This window comes from Dunckerocampus dactyliophorus, chromosome 2 (genome assembly GCF_027744805.1).
Source record: "Dunckerocampus dactyliophorus isolate RoL2022-P2 chromosome 2, RoL_Ddac_1.1, whole genome shotgun sequence".
Classification (NCBI taxonomy): domain Eukaryota; kingdom Metazoa; phylum Chordata; class Actinopteri; order Syngnathiformes; family Syngnathidae; genus Dunckerocampus; species Dunckerocampus dactyliophorus.
Genome location: NC_072820.1, coordinates 50,996,921 through 51,012,014, shown reverse-complemented (window position 1 = coordinate 51,012,014; position 15,094 = coordinate 50,996,921). Strand labels below are relative to the sequence as shown.

The following is a 15,094-nucleotide window of genomic DNA, read 5'->3' as shown; positions in this document are numbered from 1 at the left end:
AAAAGCAAAAGAAGACTTGCAATGTTTTGTCTCCCTTGTTGACAGCATCTAATATGTGCATGTATTTTGTGATGTGTATATACTGTAGGTCATTCAATATCTTTTCCACAGGCTGAAAATAATGATGTATAACCCTCAGACTTGTGCATTCACACGCTGCATGCCAGCAGTCCGCCCCCCCGTATTGGCGGTGACATTGTGCTTTTAGCAGTCATCATCTTTTGGGAACACAGCGTTTCATAATAATTATGTAGTCATTTTTTGTAAAATACAAAGGCTGGGATCGCGCAACTTTTCGGCGGAAGTAGAATAATACGACGTCGTTTCCCCCCCCATGTGAACGCTCATTTAGCACAAAGCCGAAAACAGGACTTGGCAAAGTAAGTTGCAAACAACAGTCAAGGGACCAATTAAGTCCGATTGCAGATGCGCCGCCAGTTGATTGACTGCTAGACTCGAGTTCCTTTTACCACACCACACCTTGGAACATCGCAGAACTAAAGTACACACATATAAATAAGATAAAATGACACATTATACAGCAAATAGACAACAGCACTGTTTAGCATTGAAGCTAATACTTTCATATGCATAGACACTGACCACTTCAGCCTCTCAGTCCCCAGAGGCAATTTGGTTTCATACAACGTTGAGTCATTTTCTTCATTTTAACCTCTTATAATGACATTTTTTACTTATTGTTCTCTTCTTACGTGTGCATAAGTGCCACCTAATTGCAGCCTGTGTGTTAAATATACCGCGTTAGCAGTACAACTTCCCGTTTGGTGCATTTAAAAAATAAAAGCCTGACTTCACAAATACATTCAGCATTACGGCTGCAATTACAGTGGATGTTAGGTTCTGTCCAGTTCCATCTTGAGCACAAAGCCTGGGTTTGCTCAGCCACTTTCGTCGTATACCCCCCTAAGCAAGAAAACGTAGTGTTTTCAATAAAACAAACACAAATGTTTTTTCTTCTTATTTTCTTCTTTAGCAATGTCACTGATATTTGTAAACTGTACTGTATTTCTCGTGTCCGTACATGTTTTGAAGAGGTCGTGTTTGTGGTTCCATGGTGTAATGGTTAGCACTCTGGACTTTGAATCCAGTGATCCGAGTTCAAATCTCGGTGGAACCTTTGCATTCTGCAATGTAACTAAGCGAATTGTAATTTTATTTGTACTTTATTTATCCCACAGCGGGGACATTCACTTGTTACAGCAGCAAGCAAGATACGCAAGTAAAGAATACATAGTGACTACAACATGGTTCAGGTGGTTCAGGTGTTGTAGAGCCTGATAGCGGTCGGTATGAAGGACTTGCGGAACCTCTCCTTCTTGGGTGTAACAGTCTGCTGCTGAAGGACCTGCCCAGGGAAACAACAGTGTCATGTAGCGGGTGAGAGGTGTTGTTCATGATGGATGTCAGCTCAGCCAACATCCTTCTCTCCCCCACTTCCTCCACGGAGTCCAGAGGACCGTCCAGGACAGAGCTAGCTCGCCTGATCAGTCTATTGATCCTGCTCCTGTCCCTGTCCATGCTGCCCCCTCTCCAGCAGCCCACAGCATAGAAGATGGCTGAGGCCACCACAGAGTCATAAAAGGTCCGTAAAAGAGTCCTGCACACACCAAAGGACCTCAGTCTCCTCAGCAGGTGGAGGCGACTCTGGCCCTTCTTGTAGAGGGCGTGGGTGTTGACGGACCAGTCCAGCTTGTTGTTAAGGTGAACACCCAGGAATTTGTAGCTGTCTACCAACTCTATGTCCGCTCCCTGGATGTTCAGTGAGATGAACATCTCACTTTAGCCCGCAACAGCTAAAGTGGAAGTTAATGATCATCTCCTTTGTCTTGCTGGTGTTGAGTTGCAGCTGGTTAAGCTCACTCCAGCTGACAAAGTCCCTGATGACCGTCCTGTATTCCAGATCATTCCCCTCTGAAACACAATCCACAATGGCTGTAGTACACAATTAAAGTCACAATTAAAGTAGAGACTCTAAAATCGTTTCACGTACATCCCAGAAAGTTCCATGGTTACATTATTTTGATTTGTTAGAAATGAATGACAAACAAAATCAACAAAAACGGGAAGGAACAATGCTCCAGTTAAAAACAGTTACCGCGTCAAACAATCGTGTCAGTTTGCCACCAATCCTCTTGGTGGCAGTGTCGCATTCGTGCGTCGGTTGCCACAAAAAGAATACCAGAAGTGCAAAAAACCTAACCGCATACGGAAAACAAACCACGAGTCCGTGTTTCCGCGTCACTATCGAAATAACTTTTCAAACAGAAACTTTGAGTTTTTGTACCACCACCAGAGCTTATCGAGTATTTGTGCACTTGGATTCGCTAGGATGTTTAACAGACAAACAAGTCTGTGGATGGGTGATGTATGCTCGAAGCCCTTACACTTGCTAGCTTTTCTTTTAAAACTAGCGAGCTAAACGAGATGTCTGAAATTAGCATTGCACTTTGATGGTAACGTGACATTGCCTTAGCGTGTATTGTGTTTGACACTCACTGTCACTGTAAGGTTCATTTTACACAGAGAAGTTATTTGGCCTGTATGACTGTTGGTGTACTAGTTAATGCCGTCATAAATGGGGTAATTATTTGTGTGCCGTAGTGCCCACTTACTGTACTCTGTTTATGAAGGCACATCAGAATTGATCTAATAATACTGTCATCAAATGGAATGTATTAGCTATTCGACTTCAGAATGGTGTTTACCATTTGTTACTAAAATAGTTGCGCACTTGTCCCTTTGATTGACGTAAAGAGATGTCGTTATGATTGATGCAGTGTTTGCATGTGTTTAGCTGGACCCATACATGGACGAGAACTTCATTAAGCAAGCCTTCGGTGCTATGGGAGAGTCGCCGTGTGGAGTCAAAATCATCACTCACAGGATCACAGGGTAGGGATACTTGGCTCTTCTGTTGTTGAAGCTTCATCTTGGCCATCTAATGTCTTATTATGTATTGTGTAAAACTAAGACAGTCACGACATCACAATTAAAAGCACAAAATGAATACACACCCACCATCCACCAGTACGAGCCTGGAGTTTGTTTTTTAGATGATTATGTGGCTGTTTGATGTGTGAGGTAAAAGGCAGTGCGCTTGCACGAATTCACTTGAGGTTGTGCACCAGCAGATATACACATTAGCACTCAATTATGTCATCAAATCTTACCTTGATGCATTCCCACACACTATCAGCTTTTGGGAGCAAATATGAGGTTAAAGAAAAAAGGAAGACATTTCATAAACATTTTCAATTGTAACTTTAGTGGCTACTTTTGGAGAGTCTACTCTTTGGATACACCCTGTAGTAGACAAAATAAGACCGTAAACCTGTATACCACCTTCTAATGTGCTTTTTAACATTATTACAGCCCTCGAGACATGAAATAACACCCCTGTAGTCACCTTTACACTCCTATTACCCATTGTCGTAGACATATTAAGAGAAAATAAGACATAGAAAACTTGTTTAGCACCTTCTAAATACACCTTTTGACATTATTAGAGTCCTGTAGACATGAAATAACACACCAGTAGTCACCTTTACACTCCTATTACTCAATATGGTAGACATAATAAGAGAAAATAAAAGTAAGTCACAGAAAACCTGTTTACCACCTTCTGAATACACTTTTTCACACGATCAGAGCCCTCTAGACATGAAATAACACCCCTATAGTCACCTTTACACTCCTATTACCCATTGTAGTAGACATATTAAGAGAAAATAAGACATAGAAAACTTGTTTAGCACCTTCTAAATACACATTTTAACATTATTAGAGTCCTGTAGACATGAAATAACACACCAATAGTCACCTTTACAATCCTATTACTCAATATGGTAGACATAAGAGAAAATAAAAATAAGTCACAGAAAACCTGTTTACTACCTTCTCAATACACTTTTTCACACGATCAGAGCCCTCTAGACATGAAATAACACCCCTATAGTCACCTTTACACTCATATCTCCCAATATAGTAGACATAATAAGAGAAAATAAGACATAATATAGACTCTCACACACATCAGTGTTGCCAGGTCCTCTTTTTACAGGGGTGTTCAAACCTTTTCCACCGAGGGCCACATAGTGAAAATCAAAGTAAGTGGGAGGCCACTTTGATATTTTTTTTGTATATTTTAATTTAGTAAAAAGGCTTCTCTTTACAGTTTTCTTCTTATTTTAGGGGTACTATGTGCTGCGGGCCAATAAAAAACAAGCTGTCGGGCCGCACTTTGGACACCCCTGCCTTATGACTTGCACATTGTGAAAATGAATAAGTGTGTTATGGTGATCTGGTTGGTAAAATAGTGATGTGTTGCAGTGGTTCTGCAGGATACTGCTTTGTGGAGATGGCAGATGAGGAGAGTGTTGATCGCTGCGTTGAAAGACTCAATGGGAAACTGGTTCCTGGATCGAACCCGGTCAGTTGTTTTGCATCATTTCACATGTGTTTTTCCCATTGGCTCTTTTTAATATTAGCTTGAATATAATATTGATTGTCCAATTAATCTGTGAATACATCTGACCTTCCTTTTTCTGCAGCGATAGTCTTTGTAATCAAGCACTAGTCTGTGCGTGGATAGTGGAGCTCAATTAGTGTTGGTTCTTGTGTATTGGCAGCCATTATTGCTTTCTAGTGTCTTATGCTGGAGTATGTGACTGAATGTAGTGACAGGGCTCCAGACTACACTTGTTTACTTGGAGCACAGTGGCCCCTAACTTCAGATTTTAGTAGCGGAAGCAGAACATTTTGGAGCTCACCCATGATCCATCTATGATCGAAAAATCACCCACCCACCCATCCATCCATCCATCCATCCATTCATTCATTCTCTTCCACTTATCTGGGTCCGGGTCATGAGGGCAGCAGTCTCAGCAGGGAAGTCCAGACCTACCGGTCTCTGGGAGGACACCAAAGCGTTCAGAGTCCAGCTGTGAGACATAATCCCTCCAGCGTGTCCTAGGTCTGCCCCGGGGCCTTTACCCAGGCCAGCATGCCCGGAACACCTCATCAGGGAGACATCCGGACTAGTTGCCTGAGCCTCATTTCCGCCCCTTGTATCCGTGATCTTGTTTTGTCGATCACAACCCTACGCCCATGACCACAGGTGAGGGTGGGGGGGGATTAAAATGAGAGTTTTGCCTTCCAGCTCAGCTCTCTCTTCACCATGACGGTCCAGTACAGCGACCGCATTACTGCAGACGCTGCGCCGATTCGCCTGTCGACTTCCAACCTTCCCTCACTCGTGAACCAGACCCCGAGATACTTGAACTCCCCCCCTGTGGCAGGACCTCATTCCCAACCCACCCTTTTCCCACTGAGAACCATGGCCTGGGATTTGGAGGTGCTGAGTCTCATCCCAGAAGCTTCACACTCGCTCACTACTTGATACGTAATACTTGAACAGTAAATGGCAACTGTCTTCACTTTAAAGAGGTTAGTTACCACGTACCCCATGAACGTGACAGCCACTTACAGCTTCCCTGTGGGACAAAAATGAGCTCCAAACTAACCGCATTGCTTGTATTTTTTTTAAAGAGAAATGTCCCTGTGGTACAATAGTTACATTTGGAGTCCCAAGACCAGAGACTAGGTGGAAAACAAAGATGCCAGAAAAGTCAAACGGCAATGAGTTTGAAAGGTGAGCAATCACACAGGCCGGCATCGATAGGCGAAGCCGTCTTCGTTTTACTGACAATTGTTCATTGTCACGGTATTAAGGGACAAAGTGCGTCTCTTGTCAAGTCAACACGGGACACATACTTTGATCTGGTCGTTCATGCACGAGTAGACGAAATATTTACTCGCATTATCTCAAATTTTAGTTGCGAAATGCGACCATTTAGTCTCAGTCTGGAGCCCTGAGTGTAAAATAAACCAGGTTAGCGTCCAGTGGTGCAAACATGTACTGCTGTGAGGTAGTGTTGGCCAAGCTACTGTGCTCCGCTGTCCACCGGCCTGTACCTGCTGCTGAGAGGCTGCTTGTACTTGAATGTACTTTGTTTGAAGCTGGTGAATAGAGTCTCTGGTAGCAACTAACTGAGGAATGGGTCTAAAGGCTGGTCTGGGTGGAGGAGGTACGTAAACCCAAATAACAAGCATAATAACGCCTCTCTTTATTCCCGGCAATATCAGCGCTATACTACACGGCCCTGCTGTGTGTGTTTGGCTTAGTGTGTGCTTTCTCTTCCTGTTTGCAGCCTCGCAAGTTTAAGCTAAATTTTGCCACCTATGGGAAACGGCCAGAGGCAGGGTAAGTTCAACTTCCTTGTTGATGCAGTAATTCACCATTAAGAGTAGAAACTAGGTAAATGTGGTTCTGGTCGGAAATGTTCCACACAAGGGCCACCTGTACTTTGGCATACAGGACCTTTTTTAAAGAATAGGATCATTTTCAAACGCAAAACAGCCTGCATCTCAGCTCAGTGTTATTAGTTTCAACACGTATTTGTAGTATGAACTTTTGCTTCTAACCTGACTATTTCAACTTTCTCCTTGTACATTTTTCCTCATAATATTCTAACATTATTGTCATAATATTTAGACTTTATTATCATCATATTATAAATTCCCAACCTAGAAACTGCAACTTCATTCTTGGTTTTTTGTCTCTCATATTAGGGTTACTTTTTTCCTTGAATATTCATTCTATGCTATTTATTTCTTAATATTTAGTCTTTATTAACTTAAAATTACTGCTCTTTTTTTCATTAAAAAAAATCTTGTTTAATTGGGTTTTTAGAATGTGCCAAAGGCCAATAAATCAAAACAGCCACAGGCCCTCATTGGCCCCCTGGCCGCACTTTGGGCACCCCTGCTTTACAAAACTATCCAGATGAAGCAATGTCAGTGGAAATAGCGTGTGAATGTGTGACCCAGCAACCATCAGTGTGGGAAACAAGGTCATGTCATGTGATGTTAAATGTAAAATGAATTTCCACCATAGGGGGCAGCATTGAAATTGTCCATTCATTTTCAATGGAAAAGACGTGACAGAAAAGACTGAGTTATGGGGAATGTGGGCATTTTTAGAAAATAGTCTTCTTGTCCTGACTGAATGTTGAAATGTGCATCTGTAAGTTGAAAGATTACAGCGGGATCAGGATTGAGCCAGCAACCATTGGGTTGGGCCCGAGCCATGTAAAGGAAGCAGTGTCAGTAAACGTCAGTAGAATTAGCGTGTGAATGCTGAACTGAAGCGTAGAATCAATCATCAGATATCTTGGAAAGTGTTGAAATCTAGTGACTGACTGTGGATGGAACCAGCAGCCATGGGTTTGGCAGACGGACCACATGTAATAGCGCTCCTCTACTTCCCTCAGGCCTGAGTTCTCAGTGTTTGTGGGCGACTTGTCCTCTGAGGTGGACGACTACCAGCTCCACCAAGTCTTTAAGAAGTTCCCCTCCTGCAAGGGAGCCAAAGTAGTCACCGACCAGTACGGCTACTCCAGGTACGTCAGCTCACAGCAAAGATGGCTGCTCCATTTGGATGAATGTTTAACAGCAAGGCTTGCCAACAAATAATAATGTGATGTTTGTTGATGGTGTGTAGTAGCTACTGGATAGCAATGCAAAGGAGCTTGAAGAAATGTGTTCTTGTCTTAATGCTAAAACTATTGTTTTCCCCATATAGGCTAAGCCAGAGCAACTCACAATTCAAGTGATGCTACCTGATGTTAAAAGTAAAAGCACAAGTTTCAGTTCTACCATAATAATACCCATCTATATATATTGTTGCCAATATAAGCTGCTATCAAATGCCTAGCATGGATTACGCTGCGGCACGGACGGGAGATCTGACTTGCGTTTGCCTGCAGAGGCTACGGCTTCGTCAAGTTTGGCGACGAAAGCGAGCAGAAGGCGGCGATTGAGGAGTGCCAGGGCACAGTGCTTGGCGGGAAAGCACTCAGACTCAGTTTTGCTGTGGCAAAGAGGTATGACGGTGACCCCCCCGCAGGACTGCAATCTATATGTGGTGACGCCGCACTTATTCTGTCTCACATGAACTCCTTTTTCTATTCATTTGTTTTGCAGCCAGAAGCCAAACACCTGGGTGAGCCAGACTCCCAGTTATCAGAGCAATTACAGCCCGTCCCCATCCAGCTACTATGGTGCTGGGGGGCAAGGTTACTACTCTCAGTGGGGCGCTTACGGTCCGTACAGCGGCTACAACAACGGCGGCTACAACTACAACTACAACTACAACTACGGGCCCTACGGGTACCCTCCGCCCAGCCATATGATGCCGCCCCCTCCCATGGGGACGCCGCCCACGTCTGCTGACGTGACGGGTGTTGTGGAGGTTGGTGATGTTCACTGACACTGCTGCTTCAAGAAAACAACAACTGCGTCTTGCAGTGATACAAGGGTGGTTAGCATAATCAGAGAAGATACAAAGTAGAGCGGAGGTTTGCTTACAAAGGTGTGTGAGCTTGTGTGGCGCTGAAGGGCCGAGAAGCAGGTTTTATGTGACAAAGTTCTGCAGAAAATGTATGTTTTATCAGACGTTGGAGAGTTTTTTTCCAGTTTGTTTTTGTGTTTTACCGTTCTTGGCATTTTTGCCACGTTTTGCCAACCCCCTTGAAAAGGAGGTGGTTCATCTCAAGGGGTCATCCATCAATAAATGTGTTCAATTTGTTGAAACACTACAAGATAAAAGGTGGAGACTGGCAGTAAGTCCGGATGTAATTATTACGCTGTCTAGACTTTGAGAGGTAAAATATTAAGATGATTTTATTTTAATGAAGTGATGGCCAATTTTAAATGAACAAACTATGAAGCAAGTTTATTTGTAGTTTTAAACGTAGTGAAGGTGTTTTTGCTCACTTCCTTCTAAAACAATACTGTTGAAAAGAAGGAAAGCATTTTTGAGTTGCTGCTGACATTTTAAAATGTGCTCTTAAACGGGGCGCTTTATTTCATATGATGTTCTTTGGTATAAGCTGAGGGTTGGAGCATAGCTAAAGGTTTGTTAGAAAGAAGATTATTACTGTTTCTATTCTTTATTTTGAAAAGAGAATAGACTATTTTTATTTTAGCGGCTATTTTTCGATAAGATTTTAAAAATGTTCTCCTGTATTGTAAATGTTTCCTGTTCAGGACAGCCATGAAGACACTGGAGACGGAGAGGAGGAGGATGCAGAAGGTAACCCCTCACCATTAAAGCTGGGACACGGGCTGACATGCAGACAATGCCAATGCCAACCGTCTGTGGTTGCGTTGCTGTCGTGAAACCAGTTTTCACTGACCTTGAAATGTTTTTCCAGCACCAATCCAAGAATGCGATGTGGACCAGTGGAACAAAGACTTTATGCAGCGTAGCGAAGAGCTCTACGACGCCTTGATGGACTGTCACTGGGAACCACTAGACTCCTTTGACTCCCCCGTACCCCTTCTGTCGTGATGCATTCAAGCAGTCCTCAGTTCCTCCACAGACATGACCCACAGTCTTCCATGACACCTAAGTTATTGAATTCCCTATCTTCACTCCTTATGGCTCCCCATCATTATTTTATTGTTTACCATGTTGGTAAGAATCAGGAAGCCTGGTAAAATAATGTTCACCCACAGTGTGTTGACATTGTTAGTCACGGTGACGTTCGTTGCAGCCAACTGAAGCTGGATTGATTCATGACATGTTCTTCACTGCAGGGCGGTACTGCTTTCTGTTGAAGCACCATCGTTAGGCTGGACGATCGGGCGGTGTGTCTGATGAAAGGAATGTAGCTTCTATGCAAACGCAGGCGTACCAAGGAGCACCATCATTCTCTGCTCGTGTGATGAATTTCACAAGTTCCCAGCAGTGTCTTCCGCTGGGGTTTTGGCTTTGCATTTTGTATATTTCTTATTTCCAGACGTGATCAATTAAAAACGGAAATGGAAGAGTCGTGGCCTTGAAGATTGAAACAATGATGGTAGAATGACAGTTAGCCTATTTTAAGCCCCAAGGTAGGAGGCCGTCCGTTTTCATGCAAAAGCAGTAAAAATATTGATATTATTTGACTTAACAGGCAGCAGCTGTACCATTACACCACCAGGGACTAACAGGTGAGGGGTACATTCTACCAATTTATTCTCTTACTCCTTTTTTTTCCTCTGTCCTGCCTCAGGCTGACATGGCAGCGATGCACATTTGCAAGAACCTGACGAAGCAGCATCAGCTGACTTGGCTCACGTTCTGACAGTTGTGTTCTTCAGTGTGATGACATTTTAGATGTACTGTACAGTGGAACCCCGCATACGCATCCATGAGCATTCACTCCCACAATTTGGGAGATTTTTGCCCAACAAATTCAATTTTTTGTTTTTCTAAGAAAACAGGCCAAAACACATCTCGTTCGCTGTAAGCGGGTAATCGTTTATCAATGGGTGATAATACCGATACAATGTACAGCACACATGTACCACTGTTAAAATGACATGTTTATGTCTTTAAGCTTCACTGGTAGTGTTTTCTCCTGAGGCACTGGTGGGCGGTTCTTGAACACACCATAGTTGTGCTGTGACTGATTGCATCTGTCCATCAGTGAATAGTGGTGAGTAGCTATACATTTTATACTTGAAATGTCAGCCATATTCGCATTGTGTCGAGAGTAAACAGTGGCAATTGAAGAGAGAAGCTTAAGCTGACTCTTAACTGCAGCACTCCCTTTTATGGCAAATGCTGATCTGAAATCAACATTCTGAGAAGATGATGCATGTAAGGTCTCTTTTTACAACTCACAATGTTTCTGTTGGCACCTTCTGATGTTTGCCTCCGCCTACCTCAGGGGTGTCCAAGGTGCAGCCTGGGGACCATTTGCAGCACATTCTGAAAATAAGAGTTTAACAGGAACACTAAAAAAAACACTCAGCAGCAAAAATGTAAAAATCTTCATTTTGCAAGAATAAAGTCACAATATGAAGAGAAAAAAGTTTGTAATTTTACGAGAGTCGTGTCATTTTAGTAGCATAAAGTTGAAATAAAGACTTTAGTATGAGAAACAAAATTTCTGGAAAATTTGGTTGCAGAAAAAGTTATGTTATAGCAATGAAGTCATAATTGTCAAGAAGAAAGTTGAAATGGTTGTAAAATGGAAACAGCTGTAGTTTTATAAGGATAGAGTCAATTGCTACTCAAAAGTGTTTGGACACCCCGGTGTACCTTACCTGTGGTACGTGTTACTTTACTTTGTACACCAGTGCTTGCTTTCTTCTTCTGGACATTCTAAATGCTTGTCGTGGTTATGAGCCATAGTTGTGCAATGGTTCTGATTGATTTTCCATCAGTTGCTTGTTTTTCCGCCCAGGGACAGCTTTCTGGTTTTCATGTTGTTTTCACCTCTAAACGCAGTCTGTACAGGCACAATCTATCCTACCCAATGTGAAAGTGAGTGTAGACATTCAGTGCTGTTATTGATTGGATAAGCAAAGCAATGCAACCTGTCAGTACGTTTGCTTACATGAAAAATGGGTGGGTTCAGAGAAAAGATGCTATCTTCTAAGCTGTGCTTCCCATCCAGGTGTAAAAAAAACCCATGGAAATAGAAGCTGCAATGTTGCTCTCCAGTCTCATACCAAACCCAAACGTTTCTACAGCAGAAGTAGAGGAAGTGGCCTCACTGTTCCAATACTTCTGGAGGTTTCTAAGATGAAATCTGAAAGTCTTTGGAGTGGTGCGCTCATTTTTATTATGTATGTCTTCCCATGTCAGTCCTGGTTCTGGAACAATCCTAGTCCAGGTCTCCCGGGGCAGTACCAGCTGGGACCATGACGGTACCAACCCTGATATAATCCCCTCCAGCTCAAGCAGCCCAGAGCGCCTCCTAGCAACTGGGTGGGGAACTGAGGGAAGTAGGCAAGGAGACACAGGAGCAGGAAAAGCCAGAGGCCAAGTAGGAGAACACAGAACAAAAAGAGGATCCGAAGCGGGGCGTCAGAAAAGCCACCCAGGCTGAGATAAGGTCCAAACACTGCTGTCTCTTCAGCGAGCAGCAGACAGCAGAGACAGAGGAGGAAGACGTCCTCTGAAACCTCATATCCTCTCCACAACATCCCGGCATGGAGACATTCCGCCTTGCTCTCCCCTTCTCGTAGCACCAAGAGAGGCTGGCTGTTGTTGATCTCCGGGCTGCCCACTAGCGGCTCATAGCAGCTTCCTGTAGCGTTTTCTAGAAGGTCCAGAAGTTTGCAGAAGACAAGCCACAGTCCACCAGCCACTCCCAGCCGAGAGAGGTGACGACATGACAGAGACAGGGAACGACGGGTGGAGAAGGACAGGAGAAAGACAAAGGAACCAACTAGGATGCACGTCCAACCCCAACCAGATCGCAAAAACATCCTGAAAGAACACGAGAAAATAAGTTGCCAAGAACATTTTGGATTGACAGGCTGACGGCAGCTAGCGCTTCGACACTCGTTACACATAAACTAATCCCTCATTTATGGCGATTAATTGGTTCCAGATCCGACCGTGATAAGTGAATTTCTGCGAAGTAGGATTCCTTATTTATAAATGGAGTATTTTCATAGAACACCTTGTAAATATGCTTATACACCCCTGTAGCCCCCTTTAGACTCCTATTAGCCAATATAGTAGACACTAGCAGTGGAAATTAGACCGAAATAAGACTGTAAATGTGTTGTGGGCGGGTCTCAGACAGCCAGCCAAAAATGACATTAAAATATGTAATATATAACAAATCCCTTACGTGTTGATTTTATTTTTATTTGGTTGGTTTTATATTTGATTGAGTCCATTTTAATTTATCCATGACGGAAACCATGGCTTCTGTATGCCCTGATCAGCCCCGATGAACGGCAAAATGGTCCATGTGTCCCTTCCCGGTTAGAATTCAATATGTGTGCATCTTGTGTTATTAATACGCTGCAGGAGTCCAGCTGTGTTCTTAATGTATTAGCAGTAAAGCACAGCATCGTCACCCGCAGGTGTCAAAGGTAGACAGGAAGTAACCTCACCTGTAGAGGAAGTGGCTTCTCTTGGCAAAGACACTGTGCTGGGAGACCCAGAAACTCAGCACAGGGCCGAACATCACCATGGCGGACAACAACAGGTGAAAGTGCCGGCGGAACAACGTGTTGCCCAGCAAGTGGGCGGCCAGGTCCGTCAGGACCACCAGCACCGTGTTCAGGATCATCTGGACCCAGAACCAAGGCTTTTACTGGGTCAAATGGAACCAATCAGTCTTAGAGTACCCTCCACGGTCCTATCAGCAGACACATCATTAGCAAGTCATTAACACAAACGAGACTCCTTGTTGTAGAACGCAGATCCTGCAGAGATTCTGAGCTGCTCGGGTTAGCCGCGTCTGTGCGGGATAACATGGACAACCTGCCAGCTGCCCTCAGGCATCTCGGGCTTCAAATATATGCACACCGTCAAATCCAGTTGTGAAGTTGTAAGGTCTGACTCGCAGCAGTATAGAGTATCTGTCAGGTTGAATCGCTGGAGGAACACAAGCTGCTGTCCGTCTTCTTTGACTTTGAGGCGCAGGTTCTCTTGAGTGTGTCACTGAAATGGCTGCACCAAAAACACCCCGCAGAGCCTGACGGGTTTCAGTCCAAGATCTTCAACGTACCCATACTGTGTATACAAATGTAGAAGTTGTACGTTGTAGAGTGTAGATGTTGGGGTATATCGTTGGTCCACAGAAAGCTCAAACCAGGACACTGACGTCCAATGTAGCACTGATCTCATCAAAAGGAAAACCAGGAACAACTGGACAATGGTGAAAGAAGTCATGAATTAAAAGTGTGATATTCCAATAATGCCCAATGTCCTGTGTGTGTGTGTGTGTGTGTGTGTGTCTATTAACAGCAATAACCTTTGCACAGAATCAGGGCTATAAGTGAACAGCTGCAGCAGTCCATCAGCCATCTGTGTCACACACACACACACACACACACACACCAACATTCTCCTGTTACCAACCCCCCCTTGCCTATTTTGGAATTCACTGAGCAAACAAACTCAATAAGTCAAACAACAGGTATTGATTTATAAAAATAAGTAATGTAATGGACAATGATCACCCACTGCAGGACACCATCACGTCCATCAGATAGTGACGGATTCCTAAGACCAACACTCATCTGAGTCATTTGTACGTTACTGTTTACATCAGTAGTCTCAGACTCGCAGCCCCCGGGACGATAGTTTGTGGCCCCCGTCTTAATATGAAAGACTAAGGTTAGTGTGGCCTGCAAGTTCGATACAAATGACACTTGTCATGTGCGGACCTCAACGAACCAATCACGGTGAGGTATATGTCTCTCGAGGACGGGACCTCGGCCGGGCAGTACGTCCAACGCCTCACCGCCTTCACTAGCTCATTCATTCATTCATTCATTCCTCCGCTCAGCTGGGCGGAGGAGAAGCCGTGAAGCCGCTGACTCCGCTCGGCGCCCCCGCTTCTCCGCCGATCTTTGCTGAGAAATGAAGGAGGGGCTGTGATCTGTGATCCAGCCTACGTCTGTCTGTAGCGATCTCCATCAGAGAGCTGCTGTGTGTTTGTTCTTCTCCCAACCTCCGACCTACGTAACAGTGCACTTTTCATTTCTCCTTTTATGTGGAATTACACAAAGATGGCTTTTATTTTGACACACCTCTACAGTACATGGATGTCTATGGAGCTTCCTGACCCCCTCCTCCTACCCCCCTCTAGTGTTTCCGCTTTTCTACGTTCATATTTCATATTCCTTCTTCCCTGTTTGTGTAACCCTGGGAAGAAGGTATGCTTTCTCCATATTCCACTTCTCATAAAGAACATGTTAATACACACGTTAATCTGAATACAAATCATTAGTTTTGTCTAGTCAGCAACTATATGTGCTTTCTTTTCTTTCTTGTGGTTTATTTATTTATTATTGGTTGATTTATTTTCTTATTCTTAATGAATTTTTTATTAGTTTTATTTTTTATTATTATTATTTTTAATCAGTTTATTACTGATTTGGTTGATTTATTTTCTTATTCTTAATTAATGGCTATGTTGTCCAGCTCCTCCAGGGGTATCCTGAGGCGTTCCCAGGACGTGTCCTGGGTTTTCCCCGAGGCCTCCTACCA

The 15,094-nt window shown here is 43.7% G+C and overlaps 2 protein-coding genes and 1 non-coding gene across 6 annotated transcripts; 2 read left to right on the top strand and 1 right to left on the bottom strand.

Annotated features, from left to right (window-relative positions):
- The first annotated feature begins 1,066 nt into the window (after positions 1 to 1,066).
- trnaq-uug (transfer RNA glutamine (anticodon UUG)) lies at positions 1,067 to 1,138 on the top strand. Its single transcript has one exon. It is a non-coding gene; the product is annotated as a tRNA-Gln (tRNA).
- A 1,057-nt stretch (positions 1,139 to 2,195) lies between these two features.
- trnau1apb (tRNA selenocysteine 1 associated protein 1b) lies at positions 2,196 to 14,244 on the top strand. 4 transcript variants are annotated; one of them, XR_008569616.1, is made up of 11 exons: positions 2,196 to 2,386; positions 2,816 to 2,913; positions 4,351 to 4,450; positions 6,231 to 6,283; positions 7,353 to 7,481; positions 7,848 to 7,964; positions 8,065 to 8,332; positions 9,130 to 9,175; positions 9,297 to 10,077; positions 10,467 to 10,565; positions 11,723 to 14,242. XR_008569616.1 is itself a non-coding variant. In XM_054768379.1 (9 exons), exons 1-9 carry the CDS (start codon positions 2,351 to 2,353, stop codon positions 9,431 to 9,433), a joined length of 984 nt encoding a protein of 327 aa, XP_054624354.1. In that variant the 5' UTR covers positions 2,196 to 2,350; the 3' UTR covers positions 9,434 to 14,243. The 4 variants fall into 4 exon arrangements, 1 of the variants encoding a protein (XP_054624354.1); XR_008569615.1 differs by having other exon boundaries at positions 10,467 to 14,244; XR_008569614.1 differs by having other exon boundaries at positions 9,297 to 10,565.
- fitm1l (fat storage inducing transmembrane protein 1, like) lies at positions 10,225 to 13,797 on the bottom strand. Its single transcript, XM_054768383.1, has 2 exons — positions 12,988 to 13,797; positions 10,225 to 12,349 (listed from the first exon to the last, which is right to left on the bottom strand). Exons 1-2 carry the CDS (start codon positions 13,164 to 13,166, stop codon positions 11,719 to 11,721), a joined length of 810 nt encoding a protein of 269 aa, XP_054624358.1. The 5' UTR covers positions 13,167 to 13,797; the 3' UTR covers positions 10,225 to 11,718.
- Positions 14,245 to 15,094: the final 850 nt, after the last annotated feature.

Coding starts and splice junctions, on each gene's coding strand:
- trnau1apb (XM_054768379.1), top strand. CDS start 2,351: ATGTTTAACAGACAAACAAGTCTGTGGATGGGTGAT. Junction 2,387..2,815: donor CAAGTCTGTGGATGGGTGAT/GTATGCTCGAAG, acceptor GCATGTGTTTAG/CTGGACCCATACATGGACGA. Junction 6,284..7,352: donor GGGAAACGGCCAGAGGCAGG/GTAAGTTCAACT, acceptor TACTTCCCTCAG/GCCTGAGTTCTCAGTGTTTG.
- fitm1l (XM_054768383.1), bottom strand. CDS start 13,166: ATGATCCTGAACACGGTGCTGGTGGTCCTGACGGACCTGGCCGCCCAC. Junction 12,350..12,987: donor AGAAGCCACTTCCTCTACAG/GTGAGGTTACTT, acceptor GTGTTCTTTCAG/GATGTTTTTGCGATCTGGTT.